Source organism: Phascolarctos cinereus, unplaced genomic scaffold (assembly GCF_003287225.1).
Source record: "Phascolarctos cinereus isolate Bilbo 61053 unplaced genomic scaffold, phaCin_HiC Scaffold_1;HRSCAF=81, whole genome shotgun sequence".
NCBI classification, from domain to species: domain Eukaryota; kingdom Metazoa; phylum Chordata; class Mammalia; order Diprotodontia; family Phascolarctidae; genus Phascolarctos; species Phascolarctos cinereus.
The window spans coordinates 153,138,530-153,164,619 of record NW_027555514.1 but is presented as its reverse complement, the minus strand read 5'-3'; the positions used below and the strand labels follow the sequence as shown (position 1 = coordinate 153,164,619).

The 26,090-nt window shown below is 35.2% G+C and overlaps 1 protein-coding gene across 1 annotated transcript in view; it reads left to right on the top strand.

The window, feature by feature from the left end:
• Nucleotides 1–26,090, top strand: part of LOC144455897 (protein piccolo-like) — a 79,759-nt gene that overhangs the window by 31,429 nt on the left and 22,240 nt on the right. The window contains exon 3 of the mRNA XM_078150014.1: nt 24,791–26,081. Coding sequence (XP_078006140.1) covers nt 24,791–26,081 — 1,291 coding nt within the window. The remainder of the gene's footprint in view (nt 1–24,790; nt 26,082–26,090) is intronic.

Here is a 26,090-nt window from a genome sequence, read left to right as displayed (position 1 = left end):
GACGGAAGATGTAGCAAGAATCCATTAACTTTTTTTTTCTTTTTTGGCATTTGATAGCTATATTTCAATATAATCAATTTTCTTTGTAACCTTTAACTTATTTTATGCATTTAAAACATTATTTGGGGGAGTCCATAGGTTTCATTAGACTCCTAGGGGGTCCACAATGCAAAAATCATTAAGAGAACCCTCTTATATATAATACAACATAGCGAGTATTGGAGGAAAAGGAGGTTCCCACACAATTTTCCATAAAAAAAGATTTGAGGTGCAAGAAAACACATTTGTCTGCCACAATTGGCTTCGCAGAGTTCATGTCACCTGAGCTAAGTTTTGAAAGATAAGGATTCTGAAAGATAGTAATGAGGAAGAATTGCATTGCAGGGAATATAGATGGTAGAGTCAATGAGCATTTATTAAGCAACTATTATGGTCAAGGCACTGTGGTAAGCCCTAGGGATTCTAAGAAAGACAAACACAGACTCTGTCCCCAGTGAGTACCCAATGGAGGAGACAGCATGCAAACAGCTATGTACAAACAAGGTATGTACAAAATAAATTGGAAATAATTTCAGAAAGGTTTAAGATATTAGCTGCACTACATCTAGTTCAGGAAATTAAATGTCAAGTTTAGGGAACAATATGAAAAAGAGTAATGAAAGAATGTTCAATAACTACCCTGGTACCAGCTTGCAAAAGACCATAAACACCAGGTGTCATAACTTGAATTTTATAATAGAGGCAAAAGTGTCATAGGAAATCTTTGAGCAGGATGATGGTGTGCTTAGACTTCTGTTTTCAGAATATTTTTGGCTACTGTTATAAGATGATTTGGAGAGGGGAAAGACTTCAGGCAAGGAGACTAATTAGGGAACTATTAAAACAGCCCTGGCAAATGGATATGGGTTTCAGATCTAGGGTTGTTGCCATTTGATTGGAGAAAAGGAGATATATGCAAAATACGGTGTCAGGTACAATCCGCAAAATGAATAGCTTGTTGCAGATAAAGGTGAGTGAAGAATCAAAGACTGCTTTGACATTTTGACCCTTTTTGATTAAAAGGATGCCACTAACCATCATCATCATCATCAACAACAGCATGAATAAGAAAGATTGAAGAGGAAATTAAATCACTTTAAATTGCTGAACTTGAGTTTTCAGAGGGATATGCCAGTGGTGTTGTCCAGCAAGAAGTTGGAGATATGAGACTGGTGTTGACTGGAGACCAGGCTGGATATGTAAAATTAGGGGTCGTTTGTGTAGAGATTATATCTGGACTCATGAGAGCAGGTAAGATCAAGGGAGAGCTAGCCGTAAAAAGAAAAGAAGGTCCTGGACATAGCCTGGGGAGATACCTGCACTTAGGGTTAGGAGATGGATGATGATCCTAAAAAATTTCCCAAGTAAAAGTAGTCTGCACACAGTCAACAATCATTAATGAAATTTCTTCCATGTCCAAAGCACTATATTGAGCACTGAGAATACTGCCGGAAAAAGAGTCACCCTTAAGGAGTTTACATTCTGCTGAATGGATACTAATTGTAAAAGGATATGTAAATATAATTTCAGGAGGAACAAAGCATTAATACCTCAAGGGAGGCAGGAAAAACTTTGAGTAGGCATCCTCTAGTGTCTTCAATGCCCTGAGTCTTTGGTTCATAGAGTGACTTCTAGAGGGGACTTCCAGATAATCTAATCTAATCTACTCATTTTACAGGTGAGGAAACTGATATCAAGAAAGGTTAGATAATTTGCACAAAGTCACTCAAATAGCAAGCTGTAGAATCAGAATTTTAAGCCAGGAACTTTGACTCTAAATCAGGCATTTTTTTACTTTGCCACATAGTTTGGGATCTTACAATTTTCCTGAAGCCTATCTTTTGGTCTCCCATTTTATAATTCTACATAGCTTTTTAAGGTTAATAAATCATTCCTTGCCTAGCCATTCTCTGAGGTAACCAGAATAAGAACTACCTCCATTTTAAAGATGAAGAATCTGTCTCTGAGAAGTCGAGCGATTTGCACATGAGTGCACATCTGGGAAATATCAAAGCCAAAAGTATACTAATTTTACATCCAGAGTAACTTTGTTTCAAATACAGAGGCATTCTATTTTTGTTAATACCTCAGAGTCTCTCAGTCACAAAGGGGTACAGAAAAGTTAGAGCAGCCTTATTTTAAAAAATAATTTACCCAACATTTACTGTTCATATTTTGTAAGTAATTGTTTAATGAGAGGAAACTCTGTTTCCATTTTATTAGTTTATAAGCTCTTTACAGGAAAGGACTGTCTTATTTCATCTTTATGCCCATAGTATCTAACATAGTGTCTTGCATAAAAGTGCATAGTAACTATTTGTCATATAGACTGGGCTCTTAATTTTTAAAATATTAACAAGTCTACTCAATCCTAAAGTGTAATGCAAAAAAAGACCTTAAGTATGCTTCTTCTTCAGTTGTTCCACTCTTTGTAACGTTTGGAGTTTTCTTTCAAAGATATAGGAGTGGTTTGTCATTTCCTTTTCCAGATGAGGGAACTGAGGCAAATAATCACTAGTTAAGTGACTTGCCCAAGGTCATACAACTAGTGCCTGAGGCTAATTTTGAACCTAGGAAGATAAGCCTTCTGTACTCCAGGGCCAGCACTCTATCCTCCGTGCCACCTAGCTGTTCTTGAGTGTGTTAAATAATATTAAACATCTGCCCCTTCTAGGATTTGAGCTGAACAGCAACTTTGTATGATTATCTGCATTTAATTTCTAAAAAAAACTTCATGAGGAAGAAGCGCTGCTGATGAGTATTAATTAAGAACCTAAGTAACAATTATAAATGGACAGTGTAATAAATTCACCATTTTTTCATTGGGTAAGGGATTCTGTCTCTGTCACATCCTAGCTGTGAGACATTAGGCAAGTCATTTGCCCCTCAGACTCCTTGGTACTTGTTATCCCTTAAAAAACATAAATTACAGATTATTTGCTTATCAAAGTGCCACCTTTGTGCCTTGAAACAGAAGGCTATATTAGAAAAAATAGAAAGCACTGTCCTGTGTTCTCAGGACAGGAGACAGAAATTGAAACATTTTATGCAATCATGGCCTTTGTAAAAAATTGGACATGAGATTTTTTTCTTTTTATTTCCCTTGAGGAATGGGATGGAGGGAGTGGTGAATAGGACAATTGAAGCAAAATAGTTATATAGATTACAATAGATATCTAGTTAGATTTGAGAGGAACAGATTTGGGACTTATTAGTAGCTTGATATGATATGCTTTAGTTTACAAAGAAGTTTCCTTATAGCAACCCTGTGAAGTGGGTAATATAGGATTATTACCTCAGTTTAACAGATGCAAAAGCTTAGAATCATGGTAATTAAATCATCCTCTTCAATCAATTAGTAAACATTTATGAAGTACCTACCAAGTGCCTGGTATCCTGCTAAGCACCAGGAGTACAAAAAGAGACAAAAGATAGCCCTTGCTCTCAAGGAGCTTACAGTCTAATGGGGAGGCAGGCCATTCTATCTTAGGGCAGCTCAAATTGTTTGGAAGTTTTTCCTTATACCAGATGGACCATACATCTCTAGAACTTCTACTTGTTCTTAGTTCTGCCCTCAGGATACAAGTAAAACAAATCTAAAACATTTCTCCCTTGACACATCTTGAAATAATTGATGTGATAAGAGAGTTTCTGACATAACTTTCTTACTGTAATTTACTTAAGACAAGCATATCATGTAACATGCTAAAGTCTGCAAAATCAAGCTGTAGTTCCTTTGTTAATCAGCTTGTTTCCTGCTTTAGCAAATAGAAATCTTTCCTTCCTGTCATCTGATCTTTGATGTGTAAATCATTATCTTTCTCTGTTGTTTTTGAAATTCCATTGTACCCATCCTGCTTATGTAGTCAAAACCAACAAAGTATAGCTTAAAACTGAACCAATATTCGGGGCAACATTCAGTCTAAATGACAAACTGTGGTTTTGTCTTAGCTCTGTGTCTCTGTTCATTGGCAGTGGTGCGTAGTCACCTGACTCTTAAAAATTTTTGTCACAGTGAAAACAGTCATCATGTCTTCCTTAAGTTTTCTCTTTTTAAAAAAATACTTTTTCCATATCCTTCAACTGATCCACATTTACATTTGTCTCTAGTAAATCAATCTATCAATAAGTGAGTAGTTATTAACTATCTGGTATGTGCCATCAGTGTCCTAGGCCTTGGGGCAACAAATACAAAAGTAAAATAATCCCTGCCATCAGGGAAATTGCATTATATCAAATCTGAATTTTTTCCACTTCCTCAAGTGTGGTGGCCAGAAATGAATACCATTCTCCAGAAGAATTCTGACCAGGACAGATTATTGCAGGTCTAACACCTAGCTCTTTTGGTGTAGAACTGCCTATTCTAAGAGTTTGAAATCACACTATCCTTTTTTTTATTCTCACTTTACACCTTTGCTTCATATTTAATAACTTCTTACACACACACACACACACACACACACACACACACACACACACACACACACACACACCCTTCTGGCTTTTTTTTAAAATAAATTACTGCCAGCTAGGTGGTGCAATGGATAGAGCAGCGGCCCAGAAGTCAGGAGGACCTGAGTTCAAAGCAGGCCTCAGACAATACTCTGGACACTTACTAGCTGTGTGACCCTGGGCAAGTCACTTAAACCCCAATTGCCTAAAAAAACCCTTACTGCCTTAGACTTGTACAGATAATTTTGAATGGAAATTTTACAATTATTTTATTCCATCTTTGATCCATTCTTCTGAACTATCAAGAATTTTGTAATTTCTGATGCTGCATTACAACTTATTAACTTCCTTCCAAAAGTTATTTATCTGGAAATATAAACATACCATCTATGCTTTGATACTTAGCGTTCCTAAAAATGCTAAACAGAATAGGGTCAAATAAAGATTCTGTACACAATGTAAAAGATTCATCTCTTTCAATGTTGGCATTATTCTATGACTGACTATTGTTTGGATTTGATCATTTAAACATTTTATTCTCTTTTTTTCTTGTGACTCACCCTTTCTTTTACTTGTATAAAATAGTGAGTGATGCTAATCTGTCTGAGAAAAACTGGTTTAGGGTTCAAGCAAGTCTTCTGTCCTCAAACATCTGTTCTAAATGCTTAAGACATGGTCCCAAGGGCCTTAGAATCAACAGCTTTGGGTTTGAATATCTTAAATTAATGGGGTCAGCAGCTTTGAAATTGGCATGGGATCTTACACCATATTCCAAGATAAGGTCAAAATGGGTACATGATTTAGACATAAAGGGTACTACTGTAAACAAATTAAAAGAGTAAGGAATAGTTTACCTGTCAAATCTATGGAGAATGGAAGAATTTTTGACCCAACAAGAGATAGAGAATATTATGAAATGCAAAATGGATCATTTTAATTACATTAAATTAAAATGGTTTTGTACAAACAAAGCCAATGCCACCAAGATTAGGAGGCAAGCAGGAAACTTGGAAAGAACTTTTACAGTTAGTGTCTCTGAAAAAGGGATCATTTCTAAAATATATAGAGAACTGAGGCAATTTATAAGAATACAAGTCATTCCCCAATTGATAAATCATCAAGGGATATGAACAAGCAGTTTTCAGATGAAGAAATTAAAGCTATCTATAGAAATATGACAAAGTGTTCTAAATCACTATTGATTAGAAAAATGAAAATTAAAACAGCTCTTAGGTACCATATCACACCTATGAGATTGACTGACATGCCAAAACAGGAAAATGATAAATGTTGGAGAAGAAGTGGGAAAATTGGAATACTAATGCATTATTGGTGGAGTTGTGAACTCATCCAACCATTCAGTAGTGTAATTTGGAACTATGCCAGAGGGCTATAAAACTGTGCATACCCTTTGATCCAGCAATAGCACTTTTAGGGCTGTGTCCCAAAGAAGTCATGAAAAAAGGAAAAGGACCCACAGGTACCAAAATATTTATAGCAGCTCTTTCTGTGGTAGCAAGGAATTAGAAATTGAGGGGATATCCATCAATTGGGGAATGACTGGAGCAAGTTGTGGTATATGAATGTAATGGAATACTTTTTGTGCTATAAGAAATAATGAGTAGGCAGAATTCAGAAAAACCTGGAAAGACTTACATGAACTGATGCTGAGTGAAGTGAGCAGAACCAGGAGAACATTGTACACAGTAAAAGCAATATTGTTTGATGACCAGCTTTGATAGACATAACTTTTCTCAGCAATGCAGTGAACTAAGACAATTCCAAAAGACTCATGATGGAAAGTGCTATCCATATCTAGAGAAAAAACTGTGGAGTCTGAATGCAGATTGAAGCATATTGTTTTCTTTTTCTTTCTCATTTTTCCCTTTTGCTCTGAGTCTTTTTTTTTTACAACATAACTAATATGGAAATATGTTTAATATGATTGTATACGTATAGTCTATATCAGGTTGCCTGCAGTAATGTAGTAGGGGAGGGGAGGGAAGGGGGAAATTTTAGAATTCAAAATCCTATGAAAGTGAATGCTGACAACTAAAAATAATTTATAGAAAATTCTAAAGAAAGAAAGAAACCACTGGGATTGGGAGCCTTAAAATCCCTCAGCTTAGTGACCTTACAGTCAGGCCTGACAACCTTGACTTCAAACTTGATGACTATAGCATCAGATTTGGTGATATAGACTTGCTAACTTTCACTTCAGTGGGCTTGGCTACCTTAGGGTTAAAGTTAAAGATAACATTAGAGGCCCTTAGAGCCAAAGGATTTTTGGTGTTTGAATAGTTGGTGGTAGTCTTGAGATCAGTGTGTCTGATGGTAGACATTGGATCTGTGGGCTTGGTGACCTTCAGCCTGAGGAATCTGGATTTGAAGACATTGATTAACATTTAGGGCCTTGATTACCTCTGTTAGACTTTAATGGATTTGACATTATTGACCTATAACTTTTTCATTCCCTCTTTGTTATGTTTCTTAGGAAAACATGTTTCCCAGAAATTTGGGATCAATCTCTTTCAGAGAGTATGATAATTGTAAAATTTATATTTGTTTGATATTATAATTATAATGATAGGCCTTCCTCATAGATTCACTTAGATTCAGTGGTCCCAGTGCCCATAAAAGCATGTAGTCTAAGACAGATCAGTTTAGACTTTTTCACCATTCTGACCCATGTCAACTCGGTCAGGTAGATAAAGTTAGAAGCTTTTGACTGAATGACTGTAGCCTCAGTCTAAGCTAGTTCTTGCTTCTCCCCCCTTACATATACCCACTGAGGCAAAGGGATAAATAATTTATCCATACTAACACAGAAGACTTAGAAGCTGACTCCAAATTCAGCAAGCTATCCACTGTGAAGCTGCCTCAAGCTTTCAATCCACAGTTTGTGATCCCAGTAAAGAAACTCTCCCTACCCAAGTTTCATCTGGGTATTCCCAAGCCTAGTACTGATAATTGACCCTAAAAACTTCACTACATTTGGCTCTGATTAGGAATGTCCCCTCATACACATAATAGATATTTCAAATGCTTTGTTATATTCTAGGAATATTATATATGAAACATTCCTCTGATCTACTAGACTATTAACCCTGTCATTAAAAAAAAAAATTAACCTGGCATGAACACATCATGCTTGATGACACCTTAGTGAACAAGGTGTCTCATTCAAATGCTCAGACTGTCTACTTAATAGTATATCTAAGAATTTCATGGGGAACCAAGTCAAACTCTCTGTTCTACAGTTGCATAATTCTACCCTCTAAGGGTTTTAAAAATTAGAGTTTTATTTTCTCTCCCTCAGTGCTGTAGCACCTGTATCATTATTCTCATTATTTTAGCACTGACAGCCATTATGGCTATGAACCAACTTTCTTCTTGTGTTTTCCAAACAAACTAGACTACTATTCCTTCTATTAATTTCCTCATTTCATTTCATTTCCCTTTCGTCATTTCTTCCTTTTTTCAAGACATACTTAGAATAAACAGTATTTCCTCTCCCCTTCACTGAGTAGTAAAATCCTTCTTTTCCTTAACCATGTATTCTGGATACTAATTATACCAGGAAGTCTTCCTTTATTCCCACCCCATACTCCCATCTGAAAGTAGTCTATGTTTTTCCACATTTTTCATCAAAATTTACCTTTTGTATTTACCATATTGTGCCTTGTGTCATATTTACTTGTATGTAATCTTAACTCATTACTGGATTGAAAGTTTGGAGGCACAGTGGATAGCCTTACTGAATTTGGAGTCAAGCTTCTAAGTCTGCTGTGTTAGTATGGATAAATTATTTATCCCTCTTTGCCTTAGTTTCTTATCTACAAAAAAAAGCATAAACAATATTACACTCCTTAACTCACAAGACTATTGGGAGGCTTAAATGAGAAAATGAATGTAAGTCTTGAAGCACTGTGTAAATATTATTTAGAAAAGGAATCCATTGTTGTCTTCTTTGTATGATAAGACCTAGGTGGTATAGCGGATAGAGTGCTGGGGACTAGAGTAGGAAAAACCTGAGTTCAAATCCAGCTTCAGATACTTACTAGCTGTGTGATCCTAGGCAAGTCACTTAACCTCTGTCTGCCTCAGTTTCCTCAACTGTAAAATGGCTATCAGAATAGCCTCTACTTTGCAGGGTTGTTGTGAGGATCAAATGAGGTGATATTTGCAAAGCACTTAGCACAATTTCTGACTCATAAAAGTCACTTTAAAAATGTTCTTTCCCACCCGCCCCTCACAAATCTCAAACCCTGCTTGCCCATAATAGGTATTTAATGAAATGTTTGCTGAATCAAACTGAAGTCTTCTGACACTTTGAAAAGTGCCTTTTCCATCATATCAGGAAGCCAGCTGGCAAATTATAAATGTAGTATCTTGCAGCTTATTAGAACAGTAATGAACCTAAGGTCATAGGTTTTATTCCTATATAAGCCAATTAGGTTTTCTTTTTTCAATAACCATATACATTGCTTCTGATCTTGGCCAGTTGACTTTTCAATGTGTTTCAAAGGTAAAGATACTGAGTGAGAACATGTAAATGTAAGAATCTGTCCTACTATTTCCCTCCCTGTAGTGGAGAGGAGGTGATTCTTACCTTAGTAGAGAATTAAAAATCCATAAAAGAAGAAGTGACACACCAATGTGATATAGGCAAAAAAAATTTGGAAGGTACAATTAAGTCCTGATTAGTTCAAATAATAAATCCCCCAGAGGTGGTCACATTACTGGAGTTGGCACTGCAAATGTCCATTGGGCTGGAACCAGTGACCATATTTTACATAATGATAACTTCAAATAGTGTCAATTTGAATACAATGTGACCACTTCAGGGGATTGTTTATTTCCACAGAGACCTAGCTATGGCATGTAAATAATTAAGATAGGATAGTTTAAGACTCTACTAATACACAAGTATAAGAAAAGTCAAATGAAATTTAAAAGCAATATAGAAGTAGAGTTAGTATTGTTGAAAAATTTGAGTCTTAATCTGGGTCTTAAGGGAAGTGAAGATTTGTTTGGTTGGAACAGAGGTGAGAGAAGACCTTTGAGTTAAGAAGAAAATGAGAGAGACAGCATGGTATAATGGAAAGCACACTAGATTTGGAGTCAAAGATCCTAGGCAAAAATTCCAGTTCTACTCACTGACACATTAATTCTGTGACTTTGAGCCTCCTCTTCTCTAGTTCTTAGGTTCCTCATTCCCAAAATGAGGGAATTGGAATAGATCATCTCTAGAGGTGACTCCCAACACTAAATTTATTATCCTATAAAATCCATCTCCACTTCTTAGATAATAACTCAAAGCATAGACTCAATAACAGTGGGTCAATAGGACCAACTTTGTGCAAGCTTAGTATATTACAATAAGCACCGCCATAGAGTTCAGGACCTAACTATATACAGCTTTTTCATTGCTTTCCTGACATGTATTAGGGATTTATACATTGTTCAACTGAAAGTAATTATTCAACTAATGATGCGAATAAGGATCACTGAGTACTTTCTGTTTCTTTTTTTCTTACCTGCTTTCTTTGTATTTTTGATATTGCAGATATCCAACACATTATAAGTGATTGATGTAATCTTTAGATAATGTATGGCATTTCTGTGCAGATGTGACTGACTATACTTTAGGGGACCTTGATAAGAAAAGATAGAAGCTAATCAAAGCTAGTTAGTAAAGGTCAGAATTCTAAGTTAGATAAATGGATATTAAAATGGGAGGAATGCTGGCTATTAAAGTCAGATATGTCTCTTCAGTCTTTTTTACAGGTCATCTAAATAACATTTTGAATGCAATCTGATAGAATATGTAAGTATAATGGCCTCTTAGATCAAAATCAATTTCCTTTTTATCATCTAGGATATAGTCACAGGGGTTAATTACCCTTAATCTGGAATGTAAACTATGGAACACTAAGGAATATATGGACGTATATACGTATATATGTATGTATTCATGCACACATATACATATTGTCTAATTTGTTCAACAATAGCTCTATTCTTAACACTGTTCTATTCAGTGTTCTTGTCATCTTACCAATAACTTGAATGAAAGCATTTATTACAGATTCACTTATTGTAATACTAGAAAACTGAGAGCTAAATATTTTAACAGACTAGAACCAGGGACAAAAACAAGAAAAACCAAATTTTATATGGATAAGCATAAAGACTTATATTCAAGTGTTTCTTTTTTTGGAAAAAAAATTATTTTTAAAAATAGAAAAGAAAAAAATAACATTACCATGTACACAGCAGAACATAAGAGAGGATTCAATATAAAACAATAAATTTCCACTCCAAGAAAGACTATATAATAAACACTACACATTGTTTTTAAAGCTTCCCATCTTTTCTTTGCTTCCTTATAGGCTTTCTTTTCTTCTCTGCTGTTCACCTTTTACTCTACTTTTCCCCTCTCGCCCTCCCCCAAAGAAGGCTACAATTAAGTGCAGATGCATACATACATACATACATATATAGATACAGATATATACACACATAGATATCTGTAAACATACCCATATATATGTATATGTATATACATACATACTCATATGTATGTATATACTCATACACATACACGAACATATATATGCATATATACATATATACATAGACACACACACACACACACACACACATATATATAACCATACTATGCTTATTTCCACTTGTCATCTGTTTCTTTGAAGGCAGATAGCATATTCCTTCAAAAGTTCAGGTCTTTTTCTAAATCAACCAGCTCACCATTTCCTACACTGCAGCAACATTCCAACTCATCACATCCTGAGAGATCGTCTATGAAAATTTTTCCTAAATTTTCTGTATGACTTCTATTCTTGGCTGCCTATGTTTTGTTTATACAAGAAAATTTAATTTAAAGTAATAAAAATTATCCATTTTGTGCTTCAACAATGCTGTCACTTCATAATATAGTTTAAGGTCTGATACTACTGACTTTTGTAGTTCATTTTGCTGGTCTGACACTCTCCCGACATCTCTATCTTTTTCCCTAGGGTACCCTGCCAGGGACCTCCCTCTCTTTCCTTGCTTTCTTTGTTCCCTTCAACTAGAACTGATTTCTGCTTCTTAATTTGCATAACATTTTCTTTGCACATCTTATTCCACTTAGCACACACTACTTTGTATATATTTATTTGTGTACATATCTGTTCTACTAGATTGCATCCTCTTCTTGGGCAAAACTATGATTGATTTTATCATTGTATTCCCCACAGTGCCTAGCAAAGGTTTGCCTTGAAAAAACACAGGATGACTATTGTTGAATGAGTCAGTGCAATACTAAGAAGCATGTGAGCACTAAATAATGCTATTCTATGGTGGGTTACTAAAGGTAAATTAAGATGTCTATTCTGAAACTTAAAGGATATTTTGCTAGTTTGCACCTAATTCCATATTTTTCACAAAATAAAGGTGCAGGAGGCTGTTGGAGCAAAATCGGTAATCAAGAAACTCAGGCTCTACACTCAACATCTTTAACTTTGGGGAAAGAAATTTAACCTTTCTGTGGTTCAGTTGCCTCTCTTAGAAAATGAGGGGATGGGAATGGATGATCTGGATGATCCTTTCAGCTCACAAAATCCATTATTATATTAAATTTACCTTTATGTAACTCTTAAAATACAAATTAACTAATAGCAATAATATTTATGTAGCTCTTTTAGGTTTGCCAAGATTGTTCATGCAATATCTCCTTTAGGCCTCATAAGAAAACTGTAAAGTACATACTAAAGATATTATTATCACCATTTTATAATACAAATTGAAGTTCAAAGTGTTAAAGGCCATATAGCCAGAAACTGGTAGAGACCAGATTCACATCTCACCTTTCTGATTACAACCCTAACATCCTGTTGACTCTGCCTTGTGTTTGTATATTCTGACACATTCACATGGGAAAATTGTGTCCAAAAAAAGTACATAACAAATTTTCAATGAAGTCTTAAGATTTAGCTCTGGGAAAACAAATTGAAAAGGAAGTAATTCAATCCAATATTTTCAATTACCTGAGGTTAATAGTAAATGGTACATTTCCTGCAGTTGTCTGCAGATCTTTTCTTACAAAATTATGTAGTACTAGATTCTTTGATTATATCCTGTGGAAATTTAAAAAAAAGATACCTATTAAGATTAAAGAACAAGCAAACAAATAAAAAGTTTGGAACACAGTTAAGACAGATAAAAATGCAGTGTTCCATGAAAATTAAAAAGATAATATCCTGTATTAAGAATTCCTTTGTAATGAAAAAGATGTAGATATTTAAATTCTAAGTAAATCTAACACTTTAAAAATGTATAACATTGTCATTTTAAAAGTTTTTGTATAAACATATTTATTTAACACAGTTTACTTCTTATTCTGAAAATCTGACCCAGGGATTTACACAGTAAATTAGAGTTTTATGATATTGATTTTGAGTATTAAGATAAGCCTTTTACTTTTTAGTGGTTTTAACATAGTTTAAAGATGAGTGAGGAGGAGAGTGGTGGAATAAAAAGGTCAATGAATTTGGAGTCTGATAATCTTACCTCAAACTCTGCCCTTGGTCAAGTTGTTCATTTGCTTTGTGCCTCCATTTCCACATCTGGAAAATGAGTTTGTAACCAGACAGTTATTAATCATCGAGCAAAAGTTAAGCACATATTATGTTCTAGAGCCTCTACTAAGTTCTGGGGATACCAAAGAACAATTCCTGTCCTCAAGGAGATCTCATTCTAATGGGAGAGTTAACAACAAAATAACTATGTTTAGATGATGAGTTATTTACAGGATTAACTGGAAATAATCAACAGAGGGAAAGTCCTAGAATTAAAAGAGATCAGGAAATTTGTCCTGTAGAAGGTGAGATTTTAGCTGAGACTTGAAGTGAGCCAGGGAAGCCACAAGGTAAATATGAGAGGAGAGAACTTTCCAGGAAAGGGGGGCAGTTAGTGAAAATACAGAGTTGGGTGTGGGTGATACAGTATTATATTTAAGGAACAATGAGAAGGCCATAGAATTTAGATCATAGAGTATTTAGAAGGAAATAAAATATAGGGAAGCTAAGTGGATAGGGTGCTCAGCTGAAGTCAGAAAGACTCAGCATCTTCAGTTCAAATCTTCAGTATTTACAAGCTGTGTAACCATGGGGCAAGTCACTCGACCGTGTTTGCCTCACTTCCTCATTTGTAAAATGAGCTAAATATCGAAATGGTAAACTGCTTCAGCATCTTTGCCAAGAAAACCCCAAGTGGGGTCACGAAGAGTTGGATGCAACTGAAAAGACTGAATGACAACAACAAAAGATATCAGAATACTGGAAAGTTAGGAAGGGGTTAGGTTATGAAGGACTTTAAAGTTAAAGAGATGATTTTATATTTTATCCTGGATGTTATGGGAAGCCGTTGGAGTTCATTGAGTACTTAGTCAGACCATCATTTAAACAAGAGAACTTTGGTATCTAAGTGGAGGATGGATTTGAATGGGGAGAAACTTGAATGAGGGAGACTAATCATTAGACTATTATTAATTATCCAGGTATTAGGCAATGAGGAACTGAGGTGTGGTGGTAGCCAGTGTTGGAGAAGAGAAAGGATTCTATACAAGAGACATGGTACAGGTAGAATAGATAAGACTTAGATGTGGAAAGGGGAGGAAATAATGTGAGGAGTCAAGGATGACACTAAGGTTATGAGTGTAGATGACAGGAAGTATTATGATGTCCTGGAATATAATAAGGATTTTGGAAGAGAAGGGATTTCGATTTGAAGGGAAAGATAATCAGTTCTGTTTGGGATATGTTGAGTTTAAGATATTCATGGTAAATGCATCTGGGGATACAAAACTGTTCAGGAATGGATAAATAAATATGAAAAACATCTACCTGGAGATGATAATTGAAGCTATGAAAGCTGATGAGATCATCAGGTTAAATCATATAGAGGAAGAAGGGAAGAAGGATTAGAACAGAACTGAGGGGAGCACCCACAATTAATGGGCTCAGGCTGGATGATCCAGCAAGTAATCAATGATCTCCCAGGCCCTATATTTGGTTTTATATACCATGATACATATTTTGTCATTGAATCTCAGGACTAATAATATTTGAGATAATGCAAGTAGAATACTCTTTTGGTGTACTGAATTCTACATAATGATGTTTTATCTGGATGCTAATTAACATCTCATACTAACACTTCATTAGATATGACAGGACAAAAAATACCTTTTAAATGAAAAACTTCACAATTCTCATGATTGGATAGTTTTACATTATATTTGCAATGTTATATAACTTTAATGGAATTTATAGTATTTGGCATTTAAAATGTGTTGATAATTTCAATTGGAGGACTCTAGCAATACCCTTCACTTTGAGTTTCATGAGATTGCTTTTTCTCACCTTCTTTTCTCCACTGCAAAAACACACAAATAAACACTGCCACACCTAAATGAAATATTTTCATGCATGCTAGAGGAAATACAAATTGAGGAGTCAACAGCCCTAAGTTAATATTTTTTAGGGCTCAGAATTGAATTATTAGATCCAACTTCCTCAAAATTCATCCAAGACATTTATCAAGTGTCATTCATAGACAAACCATTACGTTAAGATTGGTTTCCCACCAGATATTTATGTTCTAGTCTTAGATATAGGATATATACATGAAATGGATTTGAGACTCTTGCAAAGGGGTATGTAAATTAGTGTTAAATAATTGAGTACAAATAACAAATAAGGTGTTAGGAAATTAGTAAAATAAATCAATAAGTATTTGAAGAATCAGAAAGATTGTTAACATTGCATTTTTAAGGAAGTAAATGATCATAAATAATAGAGGGTTAAGATTAGTACAGTGGAGAATAGAATGTACAAAAGCAAGAATTAAGAATGAGTCAGGTATGTAGAGGAATAGTGAACACATTTATTTAGCTCAAGTTGGAGAGTACATGCTGAGAGAAGCAAAACAAATAAAAGTTATAGCCTGTAGAATGCAGATTTTAAAAAAAGTTTCTTTGAATATCCAGTTTTATAGAAAGGTATTAAGCAATTTGGGCTGTGTGTGAGGTCATTTGGAAGCCACTGGAAGTTCTTGAAATGAAAAGTGGCATGAAAAGCAATTTCAAACAGATTGATCTGGCAATCACGCGTATAATACAACAGGAAGAGCATCTAGAATGGTGTTGGATTTGGTCATATGTGAAGTGATTGAGGAACTGAACTAAGGAAAGAACTTTGGAACTAGAGAAGAAACTAATTTAATATTACAGAAGCCCAATTTAGAATACTTAATGACTAATTGAATTGGAGAGGAGTAGCAAAGGGAAGGTTTAAAATGACTCCATGTTTGGGAGCCCACAAAGCAGAAAGACCTTCACCATGTTCTACCTTCTCTCCTCTCCTTTTCCTTTCATGTTTTCATGGTACAAGTTCTGATTTCCTCTCATTTTTTTTTTTCTGTTGTTACATTCAGTCTTTTTTCCCCCTATTGTTTTATTCAGTGTTTAGAGCAGCTAGGCTAGGGATGGGAAACCTGTAGCCTTCTTGGTCTTGGATGTGGCCTTTTAACAGAGTCTTAAGTTTTACAGAACAAATCCTTTATTAAGTGGAATTATACTGTACATTTGGATTCAATCAAAGGCTGTAGTTGAGGACGTAGAGGGCCACATGTAGACTCAAGGCCGTAAGTTCCCCTTGCTAGGTGAAGCAGTAGATTGAGAACCAGATCTGGAGTCAGCAAAACTAATCTTCCTGAGTTCAAATCTTTCTCAGACACTTTTTAGCTATGTGACCCAAGGCAAGTCACTTAATCCTGTTTACTCAGTTATTCTCATCTGTAAATTGAGCTGGAGAAGCAAATGGCAAATCACTGCAATCTTTCTCAAGAAAACTTAAATGGAGGCATAAAGAGTCAAACATGGCTAAAACAACTGGATAAAGGCAAAAGCATTCAGTCTTTACTTTGTAAAATGAGGGGTTGGGTTAAATGATCTTTAATCGCACTGGTATTCTTTGTTCTGAACTCTTTCTAATCTGCCTACCACAGTGAGACATTGGTAGCTATTAAATAGAATGGATTACTTGACTGCTGCCTTTAAGTGCTCTATTTGATGAATCCATTTTTTGACCATAAATGACTATGCTTCCTAAGTTCTCAGCTTTTGAACTTTTTTTTTGGGGGGGGTGAGGTAATTAGGGTTAAGTGACTTGACCAAGGTCACACAGTGTCAAGTGTCTAAGGCCAGATATGAACTTAGGTCCTGCTGACTCCAAGGCCGGAGCTCTATCCACTGCACCACCTAGCTGCCCCCAAGCTTTTGAATTTTTAATTTTGAATTTTTAAATCACTACTTTTGGACCCTGATTATAATCATCATTTTATAACATCATCTTTGGTTCTGATTGATTCTCCAAATTTTGTGCTGTAATAAAATTGAGAGAGATATCTAATTGATTCCCCAAATCAGAAATAGAACAATATAACTATCAAAAAGATGGAAAAAACAAATTTTAGGGAATTACAAGGTCAAAACATTTTCATTTCCAATACAATAAATATCACTGTGTGAATGTATGTATAAAATCAGTATAAACAAAACTCTGAGAGGTCCTTATTTTTGAGAGTACAGAGGGATGTGCTGAGGCCAAAAAGATTGAGAACAATGCTCCAAAGAATATATTGATTTCTCATTTCAACCTTATATAGCCCTAGGATGGTATTCCCATTATCTTCCAGTAAGTTCTGAGAACTAAAAGTTTATCCTGAGGAATAGATAGAGAGACTTTTATATCTTTTGTTTGATTATATAAGCTCTCTTTTGTTTTAGGAAGAGAGGACCATGATATTGGTTATGACACAAATTCTCCTGTCTTTGGAGAATTTTGCATATCATTAGAACCAGATGTAGCTATGGAATCCTTCTGGATTAAAGCTATTTTTATAATAAACCTTTATAGGGAAAATTATCTGGACTGATGTATTTTAGATGTAATATTCATCAGAAGTCCCAAGTATTTTACAGGGGCTGGGTAGGTTTTCTCAAGGAATCTTATTTATATATGCATAATATCGGAGGCAAAGAAAGTGCCAATCAAGAGTGGCTGTAATTCTCAGATTTTAATCACTTCAGTAAGATAAGATTAAAATAGCTTATAGAGATACAGTGTTTGGCCCTATTCCATCCCTTCTCATTGAAAATATAACTATCAGATTTGATTCATTATGAACACATAACTAAATGAAGAAAAGTAAACTTTAAAAATTCTTCAGTAATCAATTTTGAATACTTGACAGAAGTTTTTGTGGTTATAAAAAAGACTGTCTCTTAGGGGCCTTCTGGAGGAGAAAGCGATGAGTTTCTCAGTCTGGCATCTATAGTGAGGAAGAAACTAGTTTTCTGCTTGACTGCCCAGCTCAGAGCCAACTGATTGCAGGAAAGAAAACTATGGACAAGAGGCCAATGAAGGGAAAGCTTGAAGTTTAGTAATGTCACTGCTGAAATACTGAGTGTCATTCATGTATTTTTAATTGAGTTGAAATTTAGGCCATATCTCTATCACTTGACTTTGCATAAACACTTTAAGATTCTGGTTTTGTAACCACTAATTACCTTTACATTGAGGCTTCTGTTTCTTCCTTTTACTAGTTCTATAGACATTCAGTGCTAGAGGGTGATTAATTTTGCAAGGTGATCATGATTCACTGTTAGTCACTGATAAAAGATGTCTACTATTGATCAGTAAAGCAAGGTCATGCTCCTAGTGATGATAATCCTTTGCTGTGCTTTGCATCTTCAGTCCTAAACCTTAATTCAACCTCATGATTTTTGACTAGTTAAGGAAATGGCAATGTCTGACCCTTCATGTACAAAATAGTTTCCCTCTTTCTTCTGTCTCCTTATTTTTGCTGGTCATTTTTTACTTTTTTGCCAGATATTTTAGTGATTTTTTCAGTAGGAGCCTTCCATTTTACTCTAGTTTGCCAGTGTCTTTTGGAAAAATAGATCATTTTTGAGAGCAAGTATAACCCACTTATACTAGTATATTCAGCTCTATGTATAAAGAGATACTATATATATATATATATATGTATATGCATGTATTGTATATGAGTATAAGCATAAACACACATAATGTGTTGTTAAAGCTACATAGGCTTTAATAGGTTAACACTTTAATAGGGTAAGACTTTTCGAACTCCATACATATACACACATAGCACAATGAGTACTAGCTATAGTACAGATTAGAAGAGGCTAAAAGAAAGGATCTATGATGACAATCCACTAGTTCCTCAATACATGTACATACATACATACATTCATACAAACATAAACAATTGTACATTTTCTCTATCAATAAATCTCCCCAAATTACACCTGTTTAGTAAGGATACCATTCAAAGGATTTTATAAATTGCTCTAAAAGTTTTAGAAGCCTTTGGAATGAAGGAAAATTTAACTAGTGCATTGAATGAAGCACCAGAAACTATTAAAATATCTTAGACATTCAAAAAGATATCCAAAATTGGGTTGCAAAGTTAACCTTCAGGATAACCTTTCCTTGCCTTTACGTACTTCCTCCATTAGTATCCCATTGAGGATGGTTGATTGATTCATGACCATTTCATAAACACAGGCCTTACCCTTTGAATTTGCATTTAAAATGCACAGTAAAGACAAAAACAGATATACTGAGCTGGGAGATTAGACACACAGAGACTCTGTTCACTGGAAGAAAGCATACATAGCCACAGGTTCCCTTCAGGGAGCTGTGTGCAGCAAAGAGCCACATACACTATGCAACCATGAGCCTTAGGGTACTATTTAAACCCAAGGATAGCTAAACCTGGCTCAACCCAAGAGAATACAGTAATGTGAACTAAGCAGTAGTGGTAAAATGATGGAAAAATTACTTGAATAAATGGGATCTGCAGCTAAGGAGCTGTGAGGAACAGAGCTATGAATTAGAGAAACAAACCGAGACCTTAACCATCCCTGGTACTATGAAGAATAGAGGGGGTACAGGTCATAGTAAAGGGGTGAAATCATTATAACCCTATTGCTTTCCCCTTATGGGCTCATCCTCATGGTGACAACATTCTGGAGGACGTATAGGTTCATGATGGGAGGTAAGACTAATCAAAAAGGAGGATTATTTGACCCTTTAACACCCTAGAGTGTTTTACTCCCTACGCTAGAACTTTAAATCAGGGATAGTACTATAAATTAGGATGATTATGTAGAACTTTGGGGGAATTAAAGCCCACCAGATTGGGAATAGGAGATGGCTTGACTATTATGGGCTGAGACTTGAATCTTTTATGTATTCAGCTAGGTGATATAGTGGCTAAATAACTAAGATTAGAGGCATGAAGATCAGAGTTCAAATCTAGCTCAGATACTTACTAATCGTGTGACACTGTGTAAGGATACGTCTGAGAATCAAATGGAAAAAAAAAGTATGTGCAAATTTTACAAGTGTCAAATAAGTATTAGTTATTGTTCCAGTCATTAATGGATAAAGCCTTAGAGTATTTCTGTGAGAGCTCAAGGCATTTTTTTCTTTATATAAATGTAAGTCAAATTCTTATATTTACAGAGGAAAATCTGGGTGGAAGCATGGGTCAAAAATAGTGTCCCTAGTTCATCCTGGTCTACACTAACCTAGAATTGTAACATGGGTTACATTCATAAGACAAAGATGGAGCAGGCATGATAAGATAGCAGTTCATCTTCAAAAAGAGTTGAATATTTTAGGGATCTGCCCAATCAATATAAATCAATAGATTGATGAGATCATAAAGAATCCAGCATTAATAAAGGCATACATCCCAGAAAGATGAAGGTGATAGTCCCTCTGTATTCTCCCCTAGTCAGACCACATATGGAATAATGTGTTAAGTTTTAGGCACCACTTTTTTAGAATAACATTGATAAGAAGTAGAATATCCAAAGTAAGGCTACTAGGTTGAGCATCAAAATCATGCTACTTGAAGATAAACTTTGTATAGGGAATAACAGATATCTGCAAATATTTGAAGGGTTATAATGTGGAATAATTATTCTGTTTGTTATATTTAGACCCAAGGAGAAGATATAAATATAAGATATAAATTTCTTATGTAATGTTATATAAATTTATATAAACATAAATTTATAAAATATAAATATATATAAAATATAATATTATATATATATATGTAATATAAATAAAGATACATCTAGATATGAAGAGAAGTTTCCTAACAGTTAAAGCTACCCAAAAAAATGCAATCAGCAGTTTCAGGAGACAATGGATTCTCCATTAGAAGTCTTTAAGCAAAATTTGGATTACTGGTTTATTTTGTATGTCAAGTTTATGTTAATAAGGATTCTTCTTGGACTAGTATGACTGCATGGCCTCTGAGGTCCTTCAGTGTAGCTCACAACCAAGGCAAATTACATAATTTCTTCAAGTAAGGTGAAGGTTACAGCTTTTAGACAGTGTTAGAACCCAGATCTTAGGACATCTAGTCAGGTGCCCTTCCTACAACTGTTTCTACTAGTAAGTGTTAAATGAATTTCATGTGTTTGTTTGGGTTATCTCTGCACATGGCTTATAAGCTCTCTAAGGGAAGATTGTTTGTTTTTAATTTCCCTATGTCATTGATTATATTGCCTCAAAATAATGTTTTCACTAAATGTTAATGAGAACACATAAGTCTATCATTCAAATAAATACAAGAGATATTAAATTAATTCAAAGAAATGACTTATCCCTGAGGATCTCCAGTCCATATGACTTTCCACATTGATGCTGAACCATGAATAACAATCTGTTCTTTTTTTTTTTTTTAATGAAATCCCTTAGGGAATTCCCCAACCACTTAACATTTATGTGACTGAGACCATATCTTCTTAACTTGTTGATGGGAATGTCACACAGGGCAGAATAAAAAGGCTTGCTAAAGGCCAGCTAGATTACATCTATTACTTTCTCCTTATCTGCATGGCCTTTTGCATTATCATTGCAGGAAATTAAATTGGGCTGTCATGATTTTCTATTTACAAAACCACATTGATTTCTACTGTCTGCCTTTCACTGTCCATCTCTATGATCATTGTAGTTTATTGTCTGATGACTTCTGTTAGCAGTTTCCCAAGTTACTGAGCTTAAGTTGACCAGTCTTTGAGGATTTGAGTAATCTTTCTTTACTCTGAAACAAGAAAAAGGAAAAATTGAGAGTTATAATATGATACCATTTTCAAGGGTTTTTCTATGGATTATATTTGATTTTCCCTTCTCTTTAAATATAGTACTCCATTTCTTTGGAATAGGTTTCTTCCTCCCACTGTTCAATGCTATTCTTCTAAATGGCAATTAAAATCCAGAATCCTCAAATGACTCATAATCTATTTCTTTTTTTATTAATTTATTTCCTTTTAGTTTTCAACATTCACTTCCATTATCTTTTGAGTTTTAAATATTCTCTCCCTTCCCACTCCCCCCCCCAAGATGGCATGCAATCTGATATAGGCTCTACATATACATTCTTATTAAACATATTTTCATATTGGTCATGTTGTAAAGAAGAATTAGAACCAATTGGATGAACCACAAGAAAGAAGAAACAAAATGAAACAGAAGAAAATAGTATGCTTCAATCTGCATTCAGATTCCATAGTTCTTTCTCTGGATGTGGATAGCATTTTCCATCATGAGTCTTTTGGAAATGTCTTAGATCTTTGCATTGCTGAGAAGAGCTAAGTCTATTAAAGTTAGTCATCACATAATGTGGTTGTTACTGGGTACAGTGTTCTCCTGGTTTTGCCTACTTCACTCAACACAAGTCGTTACAGGTTTTTCTGAAGTACTTCTACTCATCATTTCTTATAGCACAATAGTATTCCATTACATTCATATACATTCCTCAATTGATGGGCATCTCCTTAATTTCCAATTCTTTGCCACCACAAAAAGAACTACTATAAATATTTGTGTACATATGGGTCCTTTTCCCATTTGTATGATCTCTTTGGGATACAACCCTAGAGGTACTCTTGCTGGGTCTAAGGGGATGCACATTTTTATGGCCCTTTGGGCATAGTTCCAAATTGCTCTCCAATTGTTTGGATCAGCATGATCCATTTCTTAAATACAAATACTCACAAACAACTTCACTATGATTAGCATTTATTTCTGTTGTGAGTGTATATATGTGTCTGTGTTTGGGGAAGGGGATGGTTACATATTAATATTGTGCAACACTAATTAGATTATGAACTCCTTAAAGGCAGGGACTGTTTTTGTTTTTAACCATTCTTTGCATCCCCAGTGTTTAGTACAGTACCTGGCATATGGTAGGTGCTTAGTAAATGCTTGTTGACATCTGATATTCTATCAGACTAATAGCCATAGGAACTGTGTTAGGTGCGCTTGTAAGTAACATCTCTCACTTAATCCTCCATAATAATTACTTGATTACAAATGGCTCTAAAGGGCAGAGACTATGTTCTTTTATCATTATGTCCCTTATGAGGCCTAGTGTGATCCCATTGCATATAGTGAGTGTTCAGTCAGTTGGTTTATTAGAGAAAGAGAGGGAAACAAGTAAGGGATATGTCACAAATATGTCTTTAACCCTTAAGTAATGTATGGATTATTTCAGGTGTATTATTTATGAATTTGTCTTAATAGATCTGTAAATATATTTCCAGCTTGTACAGCCATTTTTATGATTTGGCCTTTCCTGATTTTCCTTTCATTAGAAAATTCCTCATTGCCATAGACTGAGCACTCTCTCTTGTTTATAATACTTTAACAATTACAGGTGACATATCTCTTCACTCTTTCAATTGCAAGTATGTATAGCTGAGTCACTGTTATTGAATGTTGGCTTAAGTAATTTTGGAAAGTAGAATTTAGTCTAAGGGTCATTTGTTTCACATATGAATTCATCACCATATATTGCAGTTTATAATTAGTTATTCTTCCAGCTCCCTTCACTCTCTTCCTTATTGTTTAGTCTTCCTCTTCCTTTCCTTATTTCAGTAATAATTGATATTGCTATTTTAAAATATTCCTAATTAAAAGTTTTACATATGGCAACTCGAGTTTCTTATAGTGGCAGCACTGTACAAATATAAAAACCACTAGGATATTTATATCTTCCCAAGCAAAACTTCATAAACATTAGAGCTGACCATTTATTTATCAGATGGGAAAACAAGGTGGCAGAGCACTGGTTAGGGACTCAGACCTCAGGCTCTGACAACTATTGTTCAGTCATCTCTAAATTTTCATGATCACATTTGGGGTTTTCTTGGCAAAGTTGCTGGAGTGGTTTTCCTTTTCTTTCTCTAGCTCATTTTATAGATGAGGAAACTAGAAGCAAAACAGGGTTGAGTGACTTATTCTCAGTCACACAGCTAGCAAGTATCTGAGGCAAGATTTGAACTTAGGCAGATTAGTTTTCCTGATTCCAAGCCCACTGCTCTATCCATTGTGCCACCTAGCTGCTCCTTACTAGGTTTGCTTCCACTTAGTGATTATATGGTCTTGGGTAAATCATTTACCATCTCCAAGACATGCTTCATCTATAAAATGGGGATAATAACTACTATATTGTCTTCCTCTGAGGGTTGTCCTGAAGATTAAATGACATTATTAAAAAGCATTTTGAAATCCTAGATTGGCAAATAAATATGAGATGCTAATATTATACTTATTTCTCATAAAGGAATTTCTTATCACATGTTTTCAATGTTTTGAACTATTCATTTAGCAGGATCTTATTACTAGGAGAGCTCAAAGTAAATGCAGCATTCTAAATTTATTTTCACCATTTCAAATTCACACGTATTTTGAGTGAAAAAACTTGCATTTTCACTCAAATATAGTTTATTTTAGAACGGCTAACAAACATATTTAACATCTTGAATTTTTCAGACAAATACATACATATGGCTTCAATTTAAATGTTATTACAAATATCACCTTTTAAAAATGAAACCTACATAAACTTCACATGGTAACATTTTTATCTTGTAGATAATATAATGGTACATATCTACACTCAAAGATATAAAAAGGAGTATTATGCTTCAATCAGTTACATTTAATGAAAATTAAGATAAATGAAGAAGAATGAGGAAACCAGATAAAGAATGAAGAATTTTATAATTGTAGCCATAGTTGTCAAATAAATGAAAGGAAATTTTTTATTAAATGCCAGTTATGAATTTTTTCTTCAGTTTTCTGATCAATTCCCCATTTCTTTTCAATTGTAGACCAAAGGTTCTCAGACCATGACAGCTTCCGGCACCCAGAAGAAAGTAAAGAGGACATTACCAAATCCACCTCCTGAAGAAACTTCCTCAGGGACCCCATCAGCATATAGCACCATGGGTTCCGTTTCGCGAAGAAGAATCTGCAGAACTAATACAATGGCAAGAGCCAAAATCCTCCAGGATATAGATAGAGAACTTGACCTTGTGGAAAGGGAATCAGCAAAGCTCAGGAAGAAGCAAGCTGAATTGGATGAGGAAGAAAAAGAGATTGACGCAAAGTTACGGTACTTGGAAATGGGAATCAACAGAAGAAAAGAAGCGCTTTTAAAGGAAAGAGAAAAGAGAGAGAGAGCCTACCTCCAGGGAGTAGCTGAGGACCGTGATTATATGTCTGATAGTGAAGTAAGTAGCACTAGGCCAACCCGAATAGAAAGTCAGCATGGTTTGGAAAGACCAAGAACTGCACCCCAAACTGAATTCAACCAATTTATGCCCCCCCAAACACAGCCAGAATCTCAGTTAGTTCCACCAACAAGTCCTTACACCCAGTATCAGTTCACCTCTCCTGCTCTTCCTACACAAGCACCAACTCAGTATACCCAACAGTCTCCTTACCAACAGCAGCCTTTATACCATCAGCAGGTTTCCCCATATCAGACCCAACCCACCTTCCAAACTGTGGCGACAATGTCCTTCACACCACAAACACAGCCTCCACCGACTCCACAGCCTTCATATCAACTCCCATCCCAGATGATGGTGATACAGCAAAAGCCACGGCAATCTACATTGTATTTGGAACCTAAAATAACCTCTAATTATGAGGTCATTCGAAACCAACCCCTGATGATAGCACCGGTTTCCACTGAGAATACTTATGCGGTTTCCCACCTTGGTAGTAAGTATAATAGTTTAGACTTAAGAATAGGTTTAGAGGAAAGAAACAGCATAGCAGGCAGTCCAATTTCAAGCATATCAGCAGATTCTTTCTATGCAGATATAGAACATCACACACCACGGAATTATCTCTTAATTGATGATATTGGTGAACTTACTAAGGGTACAGCAGCCCTGAGCACTGCATTTAGCCTTCATGATAAGGATCTGACAAAAACTGACCGCCTCCTTCAAACAACAGAGGCACGCAGAACTCAAGAAGTTACAGATTTTCTGGCACCTTTACAGACTTCTTCTAGACTGCATTCCTATGTAAAAGCAGATGAAGACCCAATGGATGATCCCTATGAGCTGAAACTTCTGAAACATCAAATCAAGCAGGAATTCCGTCGTGGTGCTGAAA